This window comes from Sturnira hondurensis, unplaced genomic scaffold, assembly GCF_014824575.4.
Source record: "Sturnira hondurensis isolate 20B ecotype Veracruz unplaced genomic scaffold, ASM1482457v3 Scaffold0022910, whole genome shotgun sequence".
Classification (NCBI taxonomy): domain Eukaryota; kingdom Metazoa; phylum Chordata; class Mammalia; order Chiroptera; family Phyllostomidae; genus Sturnira; species Sturnira hondurensis.
In genome coordinates, this window is record NW_028095541.1 from 14,451,804 (window position 1) to 14,468,512 (window position 16,709).

Sequence of the window (16,709 nt, forward strand, 5' to 3'; positions counted from 1 at the left end):
GGCCTGCAGGCTGGGTGTGGTGGGGCCTTAGGGAATCACCAAAGTGGGGCTATGGTGTTAACCAGGTTGATGGAGGCTCAGATATGGCACAGGCTATGTGGGGGAAAGGCTCAGAAAAGAGCTGGCCTCAGCACTTCTGCACTTCTGGCTGAGAGAAAGCTGCCCTTTCAGCTCCTGTCCTGATGCCAGCCACTTCAGTTCCTCCCCATATATCCCTGTTGCCTTTTGAGCTGTTGTTCCAAGACTGGAGCTCAGAGCAAATGAGTCATAGTAAGTATATGTGTAGGCCCTTTAAAAGGAACTGCCTGTGAGTACAGAAGCCTTTGTCTCACTCAGACACAATCCCAGTGGTTTTTATAGCCAGAAGTAAAATTTGAATAGGGAACTTTTCTGCCTGGAACTTGTACTTGGGCTGGGGAATCGGATGTGGAGCTGGAACCCTTCCCTCCTCAGGGGGAAGGTGTCTCTCCTGATTTTTATCCGTCACACATAGATGAGGGATCAGCCCCTTGCAAATCTACACCCCTCCTAACAGTCTGGAAAAGGCTTCTTCTCTATATCCTTAGTTGTAGGACTTATGTTCAGCTAGAATTCAGGTGCTTCTGAGTGATGGCTGTTCTGTCGTTTAGTTGTAATTTTGATGTGGTTGTGGGAAATTCCAAGTACCATATTTATGCTATTATTTTATCAGAAGTCCCATGAACTATCCTTTATCACTGGATCGAATCAATATAGCAAACAGTAAACTACGAAGAGCAGAGTCTGAAAGATTCTTTAAAAGCCTATTAAACAATTGATTTTGTTGTAAAAATTAAAAAACTATAACCAATGGCACAGAAGGAAATCTTTATCACTGAGGAATAAATTTATACCCTTAAATGCCTTCATTATTAAATAAGTGAAGAAAAGAGGAACCAAGTATTCTCTTTAAAAAAGACCAAGAAAACAAACCAAATGACTAAATTAATAAACATATACACAAACCCGGTTGCGATTTACAACAAAAGTAAACTTGAGTTTACTCAACAAAAGTAAACAAAAATTTTGTTTATGTTGAATTACATAAACAGAAGTAAAATTGAAATCCATGATACAGATAATGAAAAAGTTATAGGATGGGTAAATATATTCAACAGCTGTTGTTTTGCTTTCATGTTTATTCTTAGGATTGAAAACTTCCTGTAAGCTTAATTAAAGATAAAAAGAGAACAAAACCAATAAATATATAAGCTTAGAATGTGAAAGGAAACACAACCAGAGATACAGAATAAATTAAAAGTATTATAATAAAATTTATCAATTAAATCTATGGCCTCAGATTTGATTATAGCTTTACCAAATACAGACATCCCCTCCCAAAAAAAAGAAAAGAAAAATTTGAATAGGTAATTGCCACAGAAGAATGTGTGTGCCACACATTCTGTGCACACAGAATTTCTGTGGCACATTCTGTGTGCCACAGAAAGTGATTAAAGACTCAGTATAAAAAAGGCCCCAGGACCAGAGGCACACACAGCTAAGTTTTGTCTCGTCTTAGTTCAAAGTTTTAAAAACTAATGTTCTCCAATCTTCTCTAATTAATAAGGATCACCAGGGATGCTTGTAAAAGATATAGATGACTAGGTACTTCCATGGAAATTTTTATATAGTCTGGTTAGAACTTAGCTATCTGTGTCTAAGTGCTTTATATCTTAAGAGATATTGGGAACTGATTTGAACTTGATTTATACTCTTACAGGCCAAAGAAGAAAGATTAAAATGGTCATTGTCATAATTTTAATTCTCAAATCTGATAAGAATATAAAAGAAAATTAAAACAATAGATAAATCTCACTGATGAAGAGATGCAAAAAATTCTATATAAAACACTAGGACATAAAGTCCAAAAATTTGTCAAAAGACAAATATAGTTTGAGTGTATTGTGATTATTCTAGAAATGTAAAAATACTTATACATTTAGAAATCTCTCAACATAATAATAGATATCAACATATGGCTTCAGAAAAATATGATTATATCATTAGATAATGAAAAAAATTTGATGAAATTCAGCAGGATTCATAATAAAACCTCTAAGCAAAGCATCAATAAAAAGATATTATTTGTTATGTGTTCTTTATCAGAAATGAGAACAAAACATTAAAACCAATTTACTCAAAACCAGAACCTAACAAGGAGGCAAGCTGTAATCATTATTGCTTAATATTGGTTTAGGTGCTCTAAATGCACAAAAGAAAAAGAAATAACTGGCAGAAGAGGGGAAAATAACCACTCTTTTTGCAGATGACATGATTACATACTTAGAGAAAGTTACCAGTGGAAAAAACATTTCATTTAGAGTAACATCCCAAACCACCATAACATAGTTAGAAACAGATGTGAAAATAAAACAAGTTCTAGATGAATAAACTATAAATTATAAAACAGACAACATCTAGACAAATGGAAAGGCATACTATGACTTGGGATGAGAAGACATAACATCATAAAAATGGCAATGCCCCCAAATTAATATATAAGTGTAATACAATTCTAATTAAGATTTCAATGGAGGGTCTGAGAATTGAATAAGTTGATTTTTAAATTAATATGGAAAATTAAATGTCAGACAATAGCTAAGAGGAGCGTGGAAAGTGAGAACAGGAGTTATCTTACTAGGTAGGATGCCTAACAGAAAACATAGTATCAAACCACTGTAATCAAGTCAACAGAATATTGGTACAGAACAGAAAGATTTATATACATCTATGTTCATTGCAGCATTGTTCACGGTGGCCAAGACACGGAGGCAACCAAAGTGTCCTTCAACAGATGATTGCACAGGGAAGATACAGTACATACATACAGTGGACTACTACTCAGCCACGAGAAAAGATTAAATACTGCCATTTGTGACAATATAGATGGACCTTGAGAATATTACGTGAAGCAAAATAAGTCAGAAAAATCTAAGAACCATATGATTTTACATATGTGTGGGATATAAAACTGCAACTAATAGAGAAAACTATGGTGATTATCAGAGGAAAGGGGGTGGGGGAAAGGGTAAAGAGGGCTATTACATGGTGATCTAACCAATCAAAGTTAGAAGGTGATCTAACTTTGGGTGGTGGGTGCATAATACAATATACAGATCATGTATCATAGAAGTGTACGCTTGAAATCTATATAACCCTACTGACCAAAGTCATCCTAATAAATTTAATTAAAATATATTAAAAGGGCAATATACATAAATATAATTCACAAAAAACATAAACCCAGACAGCCAGAAAACAAATGCAAATATCTTCAAATTCACTATTAGTTAAAGATATGCAAACTTGAAATTAGATCTTACTTTCATCCATCAGACAAACAAATATTGAAAAAGCTATACAATGCATGGTAGGCAGGGGTGGGGATGAAGAGGGCATTTTTATACATTGCTGGTGGAAATATTAAGTATTTCAGAGTTCTTGGAAAGTACTCTTGCAATTCATATTCAAATTTAAAATACATATACTGTTTGACCAAACAATACCATTACTAGAGACTTATTCCATAGAAATAAAAGCACTAGTAAATAAAGACACATTTTGGTTTTGCTTTTTGTGATAAAGATCTGGAAACATTAACAGTTGTATGCCCAGTCATAGCTGAATGGCTAAGTAAAAGTAGTATACACCATGGGACACTATGATGCCTTTAAGAGAACTGATTTAGTGCTATACTAGGTGATTTGAAGGGATTTTTCACAAAGTACTGCTGAGTGAGAAAAACTGGATATAGAAGAGTGTATGTAATATAAACCCATATTAATAAAATAATAGCTAACCCTCCAGATACAGGTACATGTACACATTTGTGTTTATGTGTGTAGTGTGTATATGTGTGGAGTATCTACAAGTAAGACTTTATGAGCAGGGAGATAAATATGGAATATTATTAACATCCATTAGCTGGAGGAAAAGAGAGAAGATATGGATGGAAGGGGGTGGGATGGAGAAGACAGAACTGATAAAAATGGAAGTTTTTAAAAAATACTGCACTAGAAATTGACAAGCTGATCCTCATATAGAGGTTCAAGAAACCCAAAACAATCTTGAAAAAGAAGAATAAAGTTGGAGGAGTCACACATCTCAATTTCAAAACTTATTACAAAGCTATGGTAATTAAGACAGTGTGGTACTGGCATAAAGACAGATATAGAGATCAAATAATAGAATTGAGAGTTCAGGAGTAATTCTGTACATTTGTGGTCAGTTGATTTTCAACAAGGATGCCAGGACCAATAGATGTGAAAGAACACTCTTTTCAACACATGGTTGTGATATGACTAAATATCACATGCAGAAGAAGCTGGGTCTCCATCTCAAATCAGGCACAAAAATCAACTCAAAATGGAACCAAGACTTGAATGTAAGAGCTAAAATTATACAACTCATAAAAGAAAGCTTAGCCAAAATTCTCCGTGACTTTGGTTTAGCAGTCATTTTTTATGTACGACACTGAAATCACAAGCAACAAGAGAAAATAAATAGATAAACTGGACATCAGAAAACCCTTGTGTGCTTCAAAGGACACCATCAGGAGTGTCAAAAGACAATAAATGGAAGAATAATTTTGTGCCCTGGCTGGTGTGGCTCAATGGATTGAGCACTAGCCTATGAACCAAAGGTTTGCCAGTTCGGTTCCCAGTCAGGAATGCCTGGGTTGCAGGCCAAGTCTCCCGTAGGTGGCACATGCAAGGCAACCATACACTGATGTTTCTCTCCCACCCTTTCCCTCTGTCAAAAAATAAATAAATAAAATCTTTAAAAAAAAGAAAAAAATGCAAATTATATATCTGATAAGAAACTTATATTTATAATTTAAAGAATAGTTACAACTCAAAAATAAAAAGACAACCAATTAGGCAAAAGATCTGAATAGACATTTCTCCAAAAAAGATATATAAATGACCAGTAAGTACATGAAAAGAAGTTCAGCATCATAAGCCATTTAGGAAAATGCAAATCAAAACCTCAATGAGATACCACTTCACACCCACTAGAATGGCTATGATCAAGAAGACATAAAAACTAAGTGTTGGGGAGAAGATGAAGAAATTGGAAACTTCATAGACTGCTGGTTGGAATGTAAAATTGTATACCCACTTTGGAAAAGTCTGGCAGTTTCTTGAAAGGTTAAACATGGAGTTACTCTATAATCCAGTTGTTTCATGCCTAGTTATATAACAAGGAGAAATGAAAACTTACATTTACATAAAAATTGTACACAAATGTTCATAGCAGTATTATTCATAATGACCAAAAAAATGGAAACAGCCTAAATGGCAACAAACTGAAGAATGGACAAATAACATGAGGTATATCCATAAAATGGAATATTATTCAATACTAATAAGAAATAAAGCAATGACACAAGCTACAATGTGGATGAAGTTTGAAAATGTGACATTAAATAAGAGAAGCTAGTTACAAAGATGACATACAGCACCACTCTATTTATGTAAAATGTCCATAATAAAGAGACCTGTAGTGATAGAAAGCAGAGGTGGGATAGGAATGAGGAGGAACTGCTTCTAGCATGTTTCTTTTCGGGGTGAAAATTTTAGAACATGTAAATATTCTGAAAAGGATGACAGTGATGGATACAGACACCTGTGGATATGCCAGAAGTCATTAAAAGGCACTTTTGCCCTGGCTGGCTCAGTTGGTTGCAGTGACATTCTCATACACCAAAAAGTTTGCAGGCTGAATTCCTAGTCAGGGCACATACCTAGGTTGCAGGTTCGATCCCTGGTCAGGGAGCATAAGGAAGGCAACTGATCCATGTTTCTCTCTCTTATCAATATTTTTCTCTCTCGCTCTCTTGCATGCTCTCTCTCTTTCTCCCCCTTCCTCTCTCTCTAAAATCAATAAACATATCTTTGGGTGAGGATTTAAAAAAATGTACCTTTAAATGGCTGACTTTTATGGTACATGAATTATGTTAATAAAGTTGTTATAAAAAGATTGCACTAGAAAATAACATGTAATATGATCACATTTATGGATATGTAAAATTTTGCATATACAGGAGACGCAAATGTATGTAAAATAAAAGATTAAGAACAAAACCAAATTCAGTTACACCTTAAGACCACTGTTTCTGTATTTATAAACATAATTCTACTCATCTCATAAGGTTACTCGAGTAATTAAAAGGATGACCCATGTAAAGCACTTAGCATAATGCTTGGCATACATTAATCACTTGATAATTGCTACCTCTTGTAATTAGCGATGATGAAAAATACTTCCCAAAGCAGTTCAAATGTCTTTCATACTCACCTCCATTGTAAAACCTATGACTTTGAAACATTGCTCGATTAATTCATATTGAGATTTATAGAAACTATTGTTCGTCACGTCCTGTACTGTTCTAAGGTGATCGTTTTGTAGGTATCTGAAAAAAATGGAAGAATAAGTGAAAATCTAAAATTAAGTGGAAAGTGAAAGTGTTATTTATGAAAAGTATAATCTGCTGAATTACCTGGGAGGCTTATTTTCAGGCAGTTTATAATGGGCTAGTTTCTTCTTTTCGGCTAAACCAGCGTAGATGTAGTAAAAAATATGAAAATTTTTTTCTCCACTAAAAAAGTAAGATATTTTCAGTAAGGTGGTTAGTAGGAGTATTTATTAATCATTAATACTACTTGGCAATATAATTATCAGAACAACAACTGTGAGTACCAATATGGGTTTCCTGGGATGCTGGAGTTTGGCTTTGTGGTTGTTCTTGTTGGTATTATTTTCAACAATCATTGCCATTGAACTCCTTACACTACTAAGCATTTTATATGAATCACTCAATGCCTCTTTGCAAGTGAGTCCAGGCACTGTTGCAGGCACTGAGATGCAGCAGGAGCAAATAGTCAAAAATCCCTGACAAGCAAAATAGAGACAGACTCCTAAGAGAGCAGGATGACAGCTAAAGGGGAGGAAGGGTAGGGAGTGGAGGGGTTGAGCAAAAAGGAGAAAGGACTCATAGACATGGACAACAGTGTGGTGACTGTGGGGGGTGGGGGGAAGGAGAGTATAAGGGGATATATGGTAATGGAAAAATATAATAAAAGATCCCTAACTTCTTGGAATTTACATGCTAGTGGAGCAGAGAAAAAAGAAACAAATTAATAATACATGTAGACATCGTGCCAGATGATCAAAAGCGCTACATTATCTTACTGACCTGCCATAACCCCCTGGTTACTGCACATGCACTTCCCTCATTTTACATACAAGGAAACTGAGGCTTAGAGCAGCTACTGATCTCCTCTCAGGTCAGAGGTGACGGCTAAACTGAATTCAAACCAGGGCTGTTTGAATCCAAAGCCATGTCTTTAACCACATTGTTCCAGTGACTTTGTGGGGCTCAGTTTTCTCACTGTATGAGAAATCTATTATGAGTCTCAAGTTCTATGACTCTGTGGTTCTACATATAAACAGCAGTCCCAGATTCTGGAATAATACAATTAGAAGAACGTGAGTCACATAGCGAGTCTCTGGCTCGGGATGGTCCACCTTCTCTTCCATGTCTTGTCTTCCTTCTGTTACAAACCCAAACAGTAGAGGGGGTCCTATTGCTCTCTGCCTGCCAGGCAAATCTCCAGAAATGGAGTTTGGTGGAAAAAAAAGGAATCTTTTATTTGATGGCAAGTTTCTGCTTAAAATACCTGGGTAAGGAAAGTACGAAGGAAAAATCAGAGTATGACATATTTAAATATTTATCATTACAACTACTACATAGGTTGAAGAACCAAAAATAACCTAAGAACAAAAATCTGTTCACAGTGCTGACTATTACCACCAAGGTCTTTGGAAGTAATGGCAAGTTTCTGCCTTGAAGGCCATTTCCTCTAAGACACCCAAAGAAAAATCACCCTGTCACCCTCTGCCAGCTCAGTTCAAGGTTGCACCAGGAACCTCTTTCCCACCCAAAAGTATCATAAATGTAGGTAGCTTAGCTGGTCTCTAGTTGCCATCCAGATTCAGGCATCTTTCGGAGTCTGTGCTCCAGGCCTCTGAGCCCCAGGCCTCTGCTCACAGGCCCCCTGGAGACTGTTGACATGCCCCCTACCCAGGGGAGGGAAAAGAATTAACTGACTTTTTACTTCCTGGCATGCTCCATTTCAAAAGTCCTCTCCCAGAATCCCATGCATACTGAAAGCCAGTGGGCGCATCCAGTCTTCCAACCAATGAAGGCCAGTGTCAACCATGTTCCTCTTTGGCCCTCTTCTGCCGTGGTTAGCAAGGGGGCAAAGCCTGCAGTCACACATGTGCAGCTCAGACCCCCCCCCCATTTTAGGGGCGTGTGACTATGTGGTTCTACGCATAAACAGCATTTCCAGACTCGGCAATAGTACAATTCATGGAAGGAATGTGTGTCACATGGTGAGTCTTTGGCTCAAGATGGTCCACAGCATAACTGCTGAGACCTCAGGGTCCCCCTTTTCCTCATTTCCTTGTCTTCCTTTTGCTCAGGACAGTTCCTGGAATGGATTACACTTTCTCTCCAAGGTCAGGCAAGCCCTCTTCGGAAACAGAGAAGGCTGGTCTTCCTGCTTTCCAGTTCATTGTCTGCATTGTTCTTCTCTGGCCCTGCTGTACTTCGATTCTGAAGACCATCATTGGCCATTTGGAGACTCTGGGTTTGCCTCTGTCTTGTGGGATTGCCGTTTTCATTCTCTCACTGCACCTTCCTCATGTTTGGGGTGGTTCTAAATCTTCACTTGACTATCCACTCCATTATCACCCTGAACCTGGGCCTGGAGAAGGGTTCCCCCTACAGGGGCTAAATTAAGTATAACCCTCAAACTCTAATGCCTTACTGTCTTTATTTCTTTTCATATGACTCCTTTTTCAGTTACTATCAGTCTCCCACCCCATCACAAAATTTTGAATGTTACAAGAGGGACTTGGTCGGGAGATGCTAAATTGTTGCTATACAAGCACTCTTCTCTGTGGCTGTATTAGTCAGGAATCTCCAGAGAAACAGAAGTAACAGGGTGTGCTTGTGGAGCAGTGGGGAAGAGACAGAGAGAAGAGAGAGAGAGAGCAATATGAATTGATCAATGAAGGAGAAAAGAAATATCAAGGACAACAGACATTTTGGAAATGGATGGATGAATCTAAGTCAGAGGAGAAAAATTCAGAGAGGTGTGAGAAGAATCAGGGAATCCAGTTACAGAAGCAATGGCAGGAGAGCTTTAGCGAGAATGGGTGGTCCACTGGCTCAGAGAGGCTGCAGTGAGGACTGGAGAGCGTTTAGAACGGTGTGTTCACACTCTCCACACACCCAGCCTCACTTGTTGCAGTCACCAGTAACACTCCAATGAAGATCAGCACTGCACAGTTAGAACAAAATGAAAATTTTAGTGCTTGTCTTTTCTCATTGCAAAATAATGAAACTTCTCTAAGGCTGATGCAGCATACAGTTCAGTTTGCTTTGTTCTAATGAAATGACATGACTGCTCTGTATATCACGCCTTTAACGCTTACATGACACAGTGCACAATTAGAGAAGTGAGTCATAAATGGAGACACTCAGAATTGGTAGTTTTCTCTTTAATTATCAGTTGGTGTTTACTGAGAACTATAATTTGACAGGACCTGGAGATACTATAGGAAATATACTGGCCGTCAGTAGACACACATCCAGAGAGTTAAGGAAACAGGAGAGAGGCACTGCCAAATGTAGCCATCTCGTGACTTGCCCTAACTGTGTCAGAGGTGTACCCAATTAGGCAGAGGACCATCCCTTCCCATACCTGCTCCTATGATCAGTGCTTCCCAGGTCACAAGGCTGGGGCCAAACAGCGTCTCAGCGAGTTACCAAAGAGCATTTCTCTGTCTCTGGCCACAGCCCTGTGTGTCTTATAACACTTCTTCAGAGTTCCTCTCAGCCATTTGCAGGAAGGTTCTCTGGGCTGTCTCATGTGTGTTCACCTGCCCTAGATCCTCAGAATCACTATGTAGCTAAGGCCACGAACACCCTCAAAACTGTGGCAAGGTCCTCATAAGGGCGAGGCTTACTCCAACTGTAAAATGGTTGAATCTTTGACAAAGTGGTCAGCAGTAAGGCTTAGAAAGCCAACAATACAACTGTGTACTCATAAGCACTGTAGAATATTCATGAAACAGGGCTTTTGATCTTCCATTTTTAATTATAGCTCCCTCCACTAAGAGTCGCTCCTCTAAGACGTGCAGTCTCCTCAACCCCTCCATCTCCATCACCCTGCTCACACACAGCAGATGGACCCACTGCCTACTTTCCCGAGAGATTAGAAACCAACAGGTGACCAGCATGCTTTGTGTCCAAGCATACACGGATCTCCAGGAGACTGTGAACTGCTTTACTGCAGGAATCCTAGTTCTGTATAGTCTGTGCCTAGAACAGCTCCTGGAACTCAGTAGGCACTAAATAAATATTTGCCAAATGGGTGGATGGATGGATGGATGGATGGATGAATGAATGAATGATGGACTTTGTAGCTAGACAGATATGGGTTCAAATCCCAACTCAGTCATTTATTAGCTTCTTGAAATTAGGTAACTCATTATACTTCTCTTAGTCTTCCTTTCCTCATGTATAAAGGAGACAGTAATATCCTGTCACATCACTGTGAAAATTAAAAGAATAATGGATATAGAGTGCTTAACCCAATGCCTGACACAGTGACTGCTCCATGAGGAACACTGTCCCTTCCTCCACAGTAGAAAACACCACATTTGCACTTTGCTGGTATCTCCTGTAGGGTCTGGTAAGGCGCCATGTGTGCGAGAGAAATGCAGTTGAGACTTACTGAAGTGAACTGTAGCATAGAAGAAAAGTGCAGTGAAATAGCTATAATTTATACTTACAAGTGAAATTAAAGCAACCTCTTTTAAAAACTATTTTAGAATAAGAGACTTAAACCACAATGTACATGATAGTGCCATTATTAAAAATACAAAAATAAACATGGTCAGAGATTGGGGTGGGATGACATGAATTAAAAAGTGAAGAAAAGAACTTACTCCCTAAAAGAAATGGTAAATTCAATTAAAAAAATGACTGCCTGCTCTGATTCTCCTCTGCCACCTGAGACCCATTTTCTGTTCTTTTTCTTTGCCAGACTGCAGTACCCTCCTAGCCCTCTCTGCTTTCCAGTGGGACCTGAGCACTAGGTAGCACATGCAGGAGATGGCAGGGAGGGAAAAGAGAGAAGTTGGGTATTGCCCCCCACCCCCTCACAGCTGCTGTACTTCCTAAATTAACAGGTCCTGATGGACAGCCAGTCCCCCAGAGCCATGGCTCCCAGCAGGTGGTGCAATGCTGTTCTCTCCTTCTGCCCTGTAGACCAAGGGTAGTAATGGTTCCTCACTGCTGTTTTTCTGTGGGTGTCTCACGTTTATCCTCAGTTCTTTGATGCCCTCTCTACCTCTGCTGATGATCCTCTCAGTTAAACTCTTTGAACTAGACCTTTGCTTTCAGTGCCCTGACTGATAGAGTACATTTACAGTTACAATTTAAAAATTGACCTATTAAGAATTCTTCCATTATATTTTATTTTGAAAGATCACAAAAAGCTTCTCTAGAATTTAAAAATACAATTGAAGTTAAGTAAAAAAGATGTAAAAAACAGAAAATGGAAAAATGATGAGGCAGCAGTGCTCAAATTATAACTGAGTTGTATTTTAACCTGAATGTAAATTTGGAACTTGGAGTGCTTTTCCTCAATAAACAATGTAGTAAACTATACTAGTTCTTTAGGAGAGCTGGAAAAAAGTTTACTTAGTTTACAGCATGCCTAAATTATAATCCTAATTAAGCAATTATCCAGAATACATCTAGATATATTTTATAATTATCTAGAATAAGCATTCATGAGATTATTTGTATGGTTAACCCAGGGCATCACTGTCCAGTTTATTCCATGGGACTGATGCTCCACAGAACCCCATGTGAGTGGTGCCCTCTGACACTGTTCAACAGGGTGGCACCGTCTAAATCTCAATGATTTAGACTCGTAGGTAGACCTTCCCCACCTGCCCGAAGCAGAGTCTAACACAGTTATGAGAGCAGGACACATTGTTCTGAGAACCAGTTAAGGCTCCACATCTGCATAAGAGCCCAAGGTTCCTCTAGGTATGGGTGGCAATGGCCACCTACGCATGTCCACTAAGTTCTGGGCACAGGGTACACATTGACAATAATAGCTGCTATTTACTGAACATCTTCAAACTTTTGCGTCTGTGCTAGATGTTATTTGAATCTTCATGAAATTACCAACACTACTATTGACAATAACAGCTAAAAATGATGGGTTCTTACGTGTGCTATTCATTGTGAAAATACTTAACAGGCATTATCTTAATTGATAGGTAGGACTATTGCTATTTCCATTTTAAAGATGAAAACCTGATATGCAAAGAGATTAAATATTTCAAATCATATACATAGTAAGTTTCAGAACCAAGATCCTAGAAGGGTCTTTAAAATTTAAATATTTTATCCAAAGGGGACCTATGTGTCACAGAACCACAATTAAAAACCATATTTGCCTAATAGTCTTTCTTTACATGTCTTGAATTGAAGGCTAACGAATAATTTTGCACACTGAGGACTGAGCTCAGGAGCTGGATTCCAGGCAATTTAGATCCACAATTTACTTATAGTTGGATGACAGCAAATTTGAAGGCATGTATGTATATTAAATAACAACGTGCTACTACATAACAAGAGCTTGGGTTCCCATGAATTAACCATGACATATCACTACAATAATGTAGGTATATCTAGCATAAAACCAGCATAAACAATGGAAGACTCCAACTTGCTCACTTAAAAAGATATATAACCACAGGGATAGAACTCTGATGTTGTGACTATAGTTTCCTCATAAAAATAACAAAGATATCTTGGAATCATTAGTCCAAAGAAAAAGTTTTGTCATTCAGCTACAAACTGCTAAAAGGAACACACTTGCCACTCATGACATGTATGCCATTTAGGGCACATAGTTTCAGGACACGCAGGTCACCAATGGCATGTATGTCACAGATGGTACAAATGTCACCAATGATGCATATGTTGCATATGAAACTCATCACCTCCGACACACATGCTGCTTGGGGCACACATGTCACATGTGACAAGTATGCTTGTCACAAAGATATGTTTATGACACATATCTTTGCTTATTTCCCTGAAATAGGAGAGATTGTATGTGAACTTACAGAGCTTGGTGGATAACTCGGGATTTCTCCAGAAGATATTCATAAATCTGTGCTCCCACTACTGCTCCAGAAGGGGTGAATTTCATTTCTAAATATTTTCCAAATCGGCTGGAATTGTCATTTATAATAGTGCAGGCATTGCCAAAGGCTTCCACCAAATTGTTCACTTGTAAAATCTTCTCTTGAAGGGTTATATTATTAGCCTAGAGAAAATGTCAAGATATATATAAAAATTAATTTTGTATATAATGTTTCTTCTTTGATAAACACCTTATATGTGTATAAACATGTCTGAGTGTATCCTTGGTGTGTTGCCAGATGGGACGACCAAGCCTATTTCTTCCCTCCCATATGCGCATTCACCCCCTTGCTCCCTTAGAGGAGCTAAGAGACACTCTGTGCTGTTTCTATTCAAATACAGTTCCATTCAGGGCCTCGTTTACCAACACAATTTATGCATACTGAGGTACACTTATTTTTTTATTCCTCCTCTACCAGTTTGGGCCCCCATCCAAATGTTCCCCAAAGCCAGAACCATTTTCCCTGCTTTCATTGAAGCTGCTAATCCTGCAACTAGGGGAGTTTAGATAATTTGTAAATTCAGAAGCAGAGGAAAGGGAGTAATTGTGAAAACTGAGAACAGCTTAGAAGTGTAGGTGGGGGAGTGGAAGCCCACTCAAGGCCTACTTGCCTGTCCCTGTGTTTTTTTCCTACCCCATTTCATATTCTCCTCTCCTCAAACAAGTGAAATTCTACCAAGTGGAAATTTATTGGGATTAAAAGGCAATCTCTTTTAGAAAAGCATCCTCTACTCTGAGAAGTTTAAGGAGGTATCAGTCATTCACATCTTGGTAGAAATTCTGGATCAGGTAGATTATGTGCAATGTAATACCTTGTTAAGTTTAGCTGTGTTAAAGTTGGGAATTTTGTTAAGTCAGGGCCAAGAGCAAGAGGTATTTCTGGAACACAGGCTACAGCAGAATGTGAGTGGGCTGAAGGGGGCATTCACTGAGGTTTTAAGGGTGGATAGGACTTCGGGAATTTCTAAAAGAGGCAATAAGGGTTGAAAGAAGAGAGTAACATGAATTGAAACAGGCTTGGCTCTTTTAAAATGTCGGGCTGGCCTCGCACCCATGAAAAAGATGAGAAAACATCTTCATCCATTTACATTAGTTGCCTGCTAAGTAAGGGTTTTTTGTTTTTTTTTTTTGAGTTGAGGCGTCTGTGGGATATTTTTTTATTGTTGTTTTATCGAAGTTGCCTCAGTTTTCCCCCTTTGCTCTCCCCTGCTCCACCACCCATCTGCCTGAGCTCCCACAGACAATGCCCGTCCTGCTGTCCATGCTCATGGGTCATCTACAGTTGTTCCTCATCTAGGCTGTTCCCCTTCTTTCTTCCCTTATCCCCTCCCCTGTCCTCTTATCCCTCTCAGTCTGTTCCTTGTTTTCATGCCTCTGGTTCTATTTTGCCTTATTAGGTTTCACTTACAGGTGAGATCATATGGTATTTATCTTTCACCACCTGGCTTATCTCACTTAGCATAATACTCTCTGTTCCACCAATGCTGTCTCGAAGGGTAGGATCTCCTTTCTTTCTGCTGTGTAGTACTCCATTGTGTAAATGTACCACAGTGCTTTGATCCATTCATTTGCTGATGGGCATTTAGGCTGTTGCCAGCACTTGGCTATTGTAAATTGTGCTGCTATGAACATTGCGGTGTGTAGGTTCTTTTGGATTGGTGTTTCAGGATTCTTAGAGTATAATCCCAGAAATGGAATTGCTAGATCAAAAGACAGTTCCATTTTTAGTTTTTTGAGGAAATTCTACACTGTTTTCCCCAGTGGCTGCACCAGGTGGCATTCCCACCAACAGTGCACTAGGGTTCCTTTTTGTCCACATTCGCTACCACTTGTTTGTTGATTTGTTTATGAAGGTCATTCTGACAGGTGTGAGGTGTTTTCTTATTGTGGTTTTAATTTGTATTTCTCTGATGGCTAGTGATGTTGAGCATATTTTCTTTTCATATGCCTATGTACCCTCTGGATGCCTTGAAGAAGTGTCTGCTCACATCTTTTGCCCATTGTTTGTCCTTCTTGCTTTGAGTCATATGAGTTCTTTACATATTTTGGAGATCTCCAAATATGATATACACCCTTATCTGATGTATATCATTGGCAAATATGTTTTCTCATACAGTTGGTTCCCTTTTTATTTTGATGCTGTTTTCTTTGGCCATTCAGAAGCTTTTTGATTTGATGTAGTCCCGTTTGTTTATTTTTTCCTTAATTTCCCTTGCCCTAGAGGATGTACCAAGTGAAAATATTGCTGTCTTGGATATCCGACATTGTACTGCCTATGTTTTCCTCTAGGACTTTTACAGTGCCAAGGCTTATGTTTAAGTCTTTTATCCATTTTGAGTTTATTCTGGTGCATGGTGTAAGTTGGTGGTCTAATTTCATTTTTTTGCATATACTTTTCTGAATCTCCCAGCACCATTTGTTGAAGAAAATATTTTTACTCCATTTCATGCTTCTGTCCCTAAGGTTTTGAGAACTGCATTTCACATATGTAAATTCAATCCACCTAGCATCCCATATTTGTATCTGGTATATCTTTACCAAGGAGATAATTAAAAGACATGATATGATCTTGTAAGGTAGGATTCTGAGGTGTGTATTTGTATGTGTGCATGGGTGGCCATCCCTAATCAGTATTAAAACATATTTTAGATCTAGAACAAGATAAAGAGATTAGATAAACAAGTTTGCTGGCATCTACAAGACAACATTCCTTTACTGAAAAAAACTTCTATTGGCCCACAAATCAAGAATAAATGGTGAAGTCCATTTTATTACAAAGACTTGACTAAATTAATTCAGACTTTCAACTCTTCTATCTTGTGCTTTAAAGTACAGGATAGTATGCTGTGCTTCACCATCTTTCTCCCTCCAAAATTACATCTTATTTTATTGTACTTAAAGCCTTTAGAAGGATACTTATCCTAGTTGTAAAGAGAGGGGAAGTGGCAGGCAAGGGGATGAGGAAGGAACTGAGATGACAGCCCTGAGGTAGCGCTACCTGCCCACTCTCTTCTGGCTCCTCCAGTCCTTCAGGGTCACAAGTCTGGTTAGCAGAGGTCATAAAAATCCATTGAGCAAAGTATATTTTTATTCCACACCAACACACATGATTGAAAACATTAAAACAAGTTAATTGATTTTTAATAGGAACATGGAATTTTTTTAACTCAATATGTTGAAAATGAATTAGACTCAATTAAGCAGTTGTTTTGACACTATTAAGTCTCACCCTTTAACAAACAGGTCTGTCCTTTTATTCACACTATTTTGTAACACAAGATTCTTACAATCACAGTGATGGGAAAAATTTAATGTGACTCGAATTTTAACTATGTAGAACATAATGAAAAATTTCAGAAAGATAAGTTGTGCATAGTGATTTTT

General features: G+C 38.3%; 1 protein-coding gene across 1 annotated transcript in view; it reads right to left on the reverse strand.

The window, feature by feature from the left end:
* MYO3A (myosin IIIA) overlaps positions 1-16,709 on the reverse strand; it is a 198,074-nt gene that overhangs the window by 101,959 nt on the left and 79,406 nt on the right. Inside the window, exons 13-15 of the mRNA XM_037037128.1 lie at positions 13,246-13,448; positions 6,521-6,619; positions 6,319-6,433 (exon numbers count right to left, since the gene is read on the reverse strand). Coding sequence (XP_036893023.1) covers positions 6,319-6,433; positions 6,521-6,619; positions 13,246-13,448 — 417 coding nt within the window. The remainder of the gene's footprint in view (positions 1-6,318; positions 6,434-6,520; positions 6,620-13,245; positions 13,449-16,709) is intronic.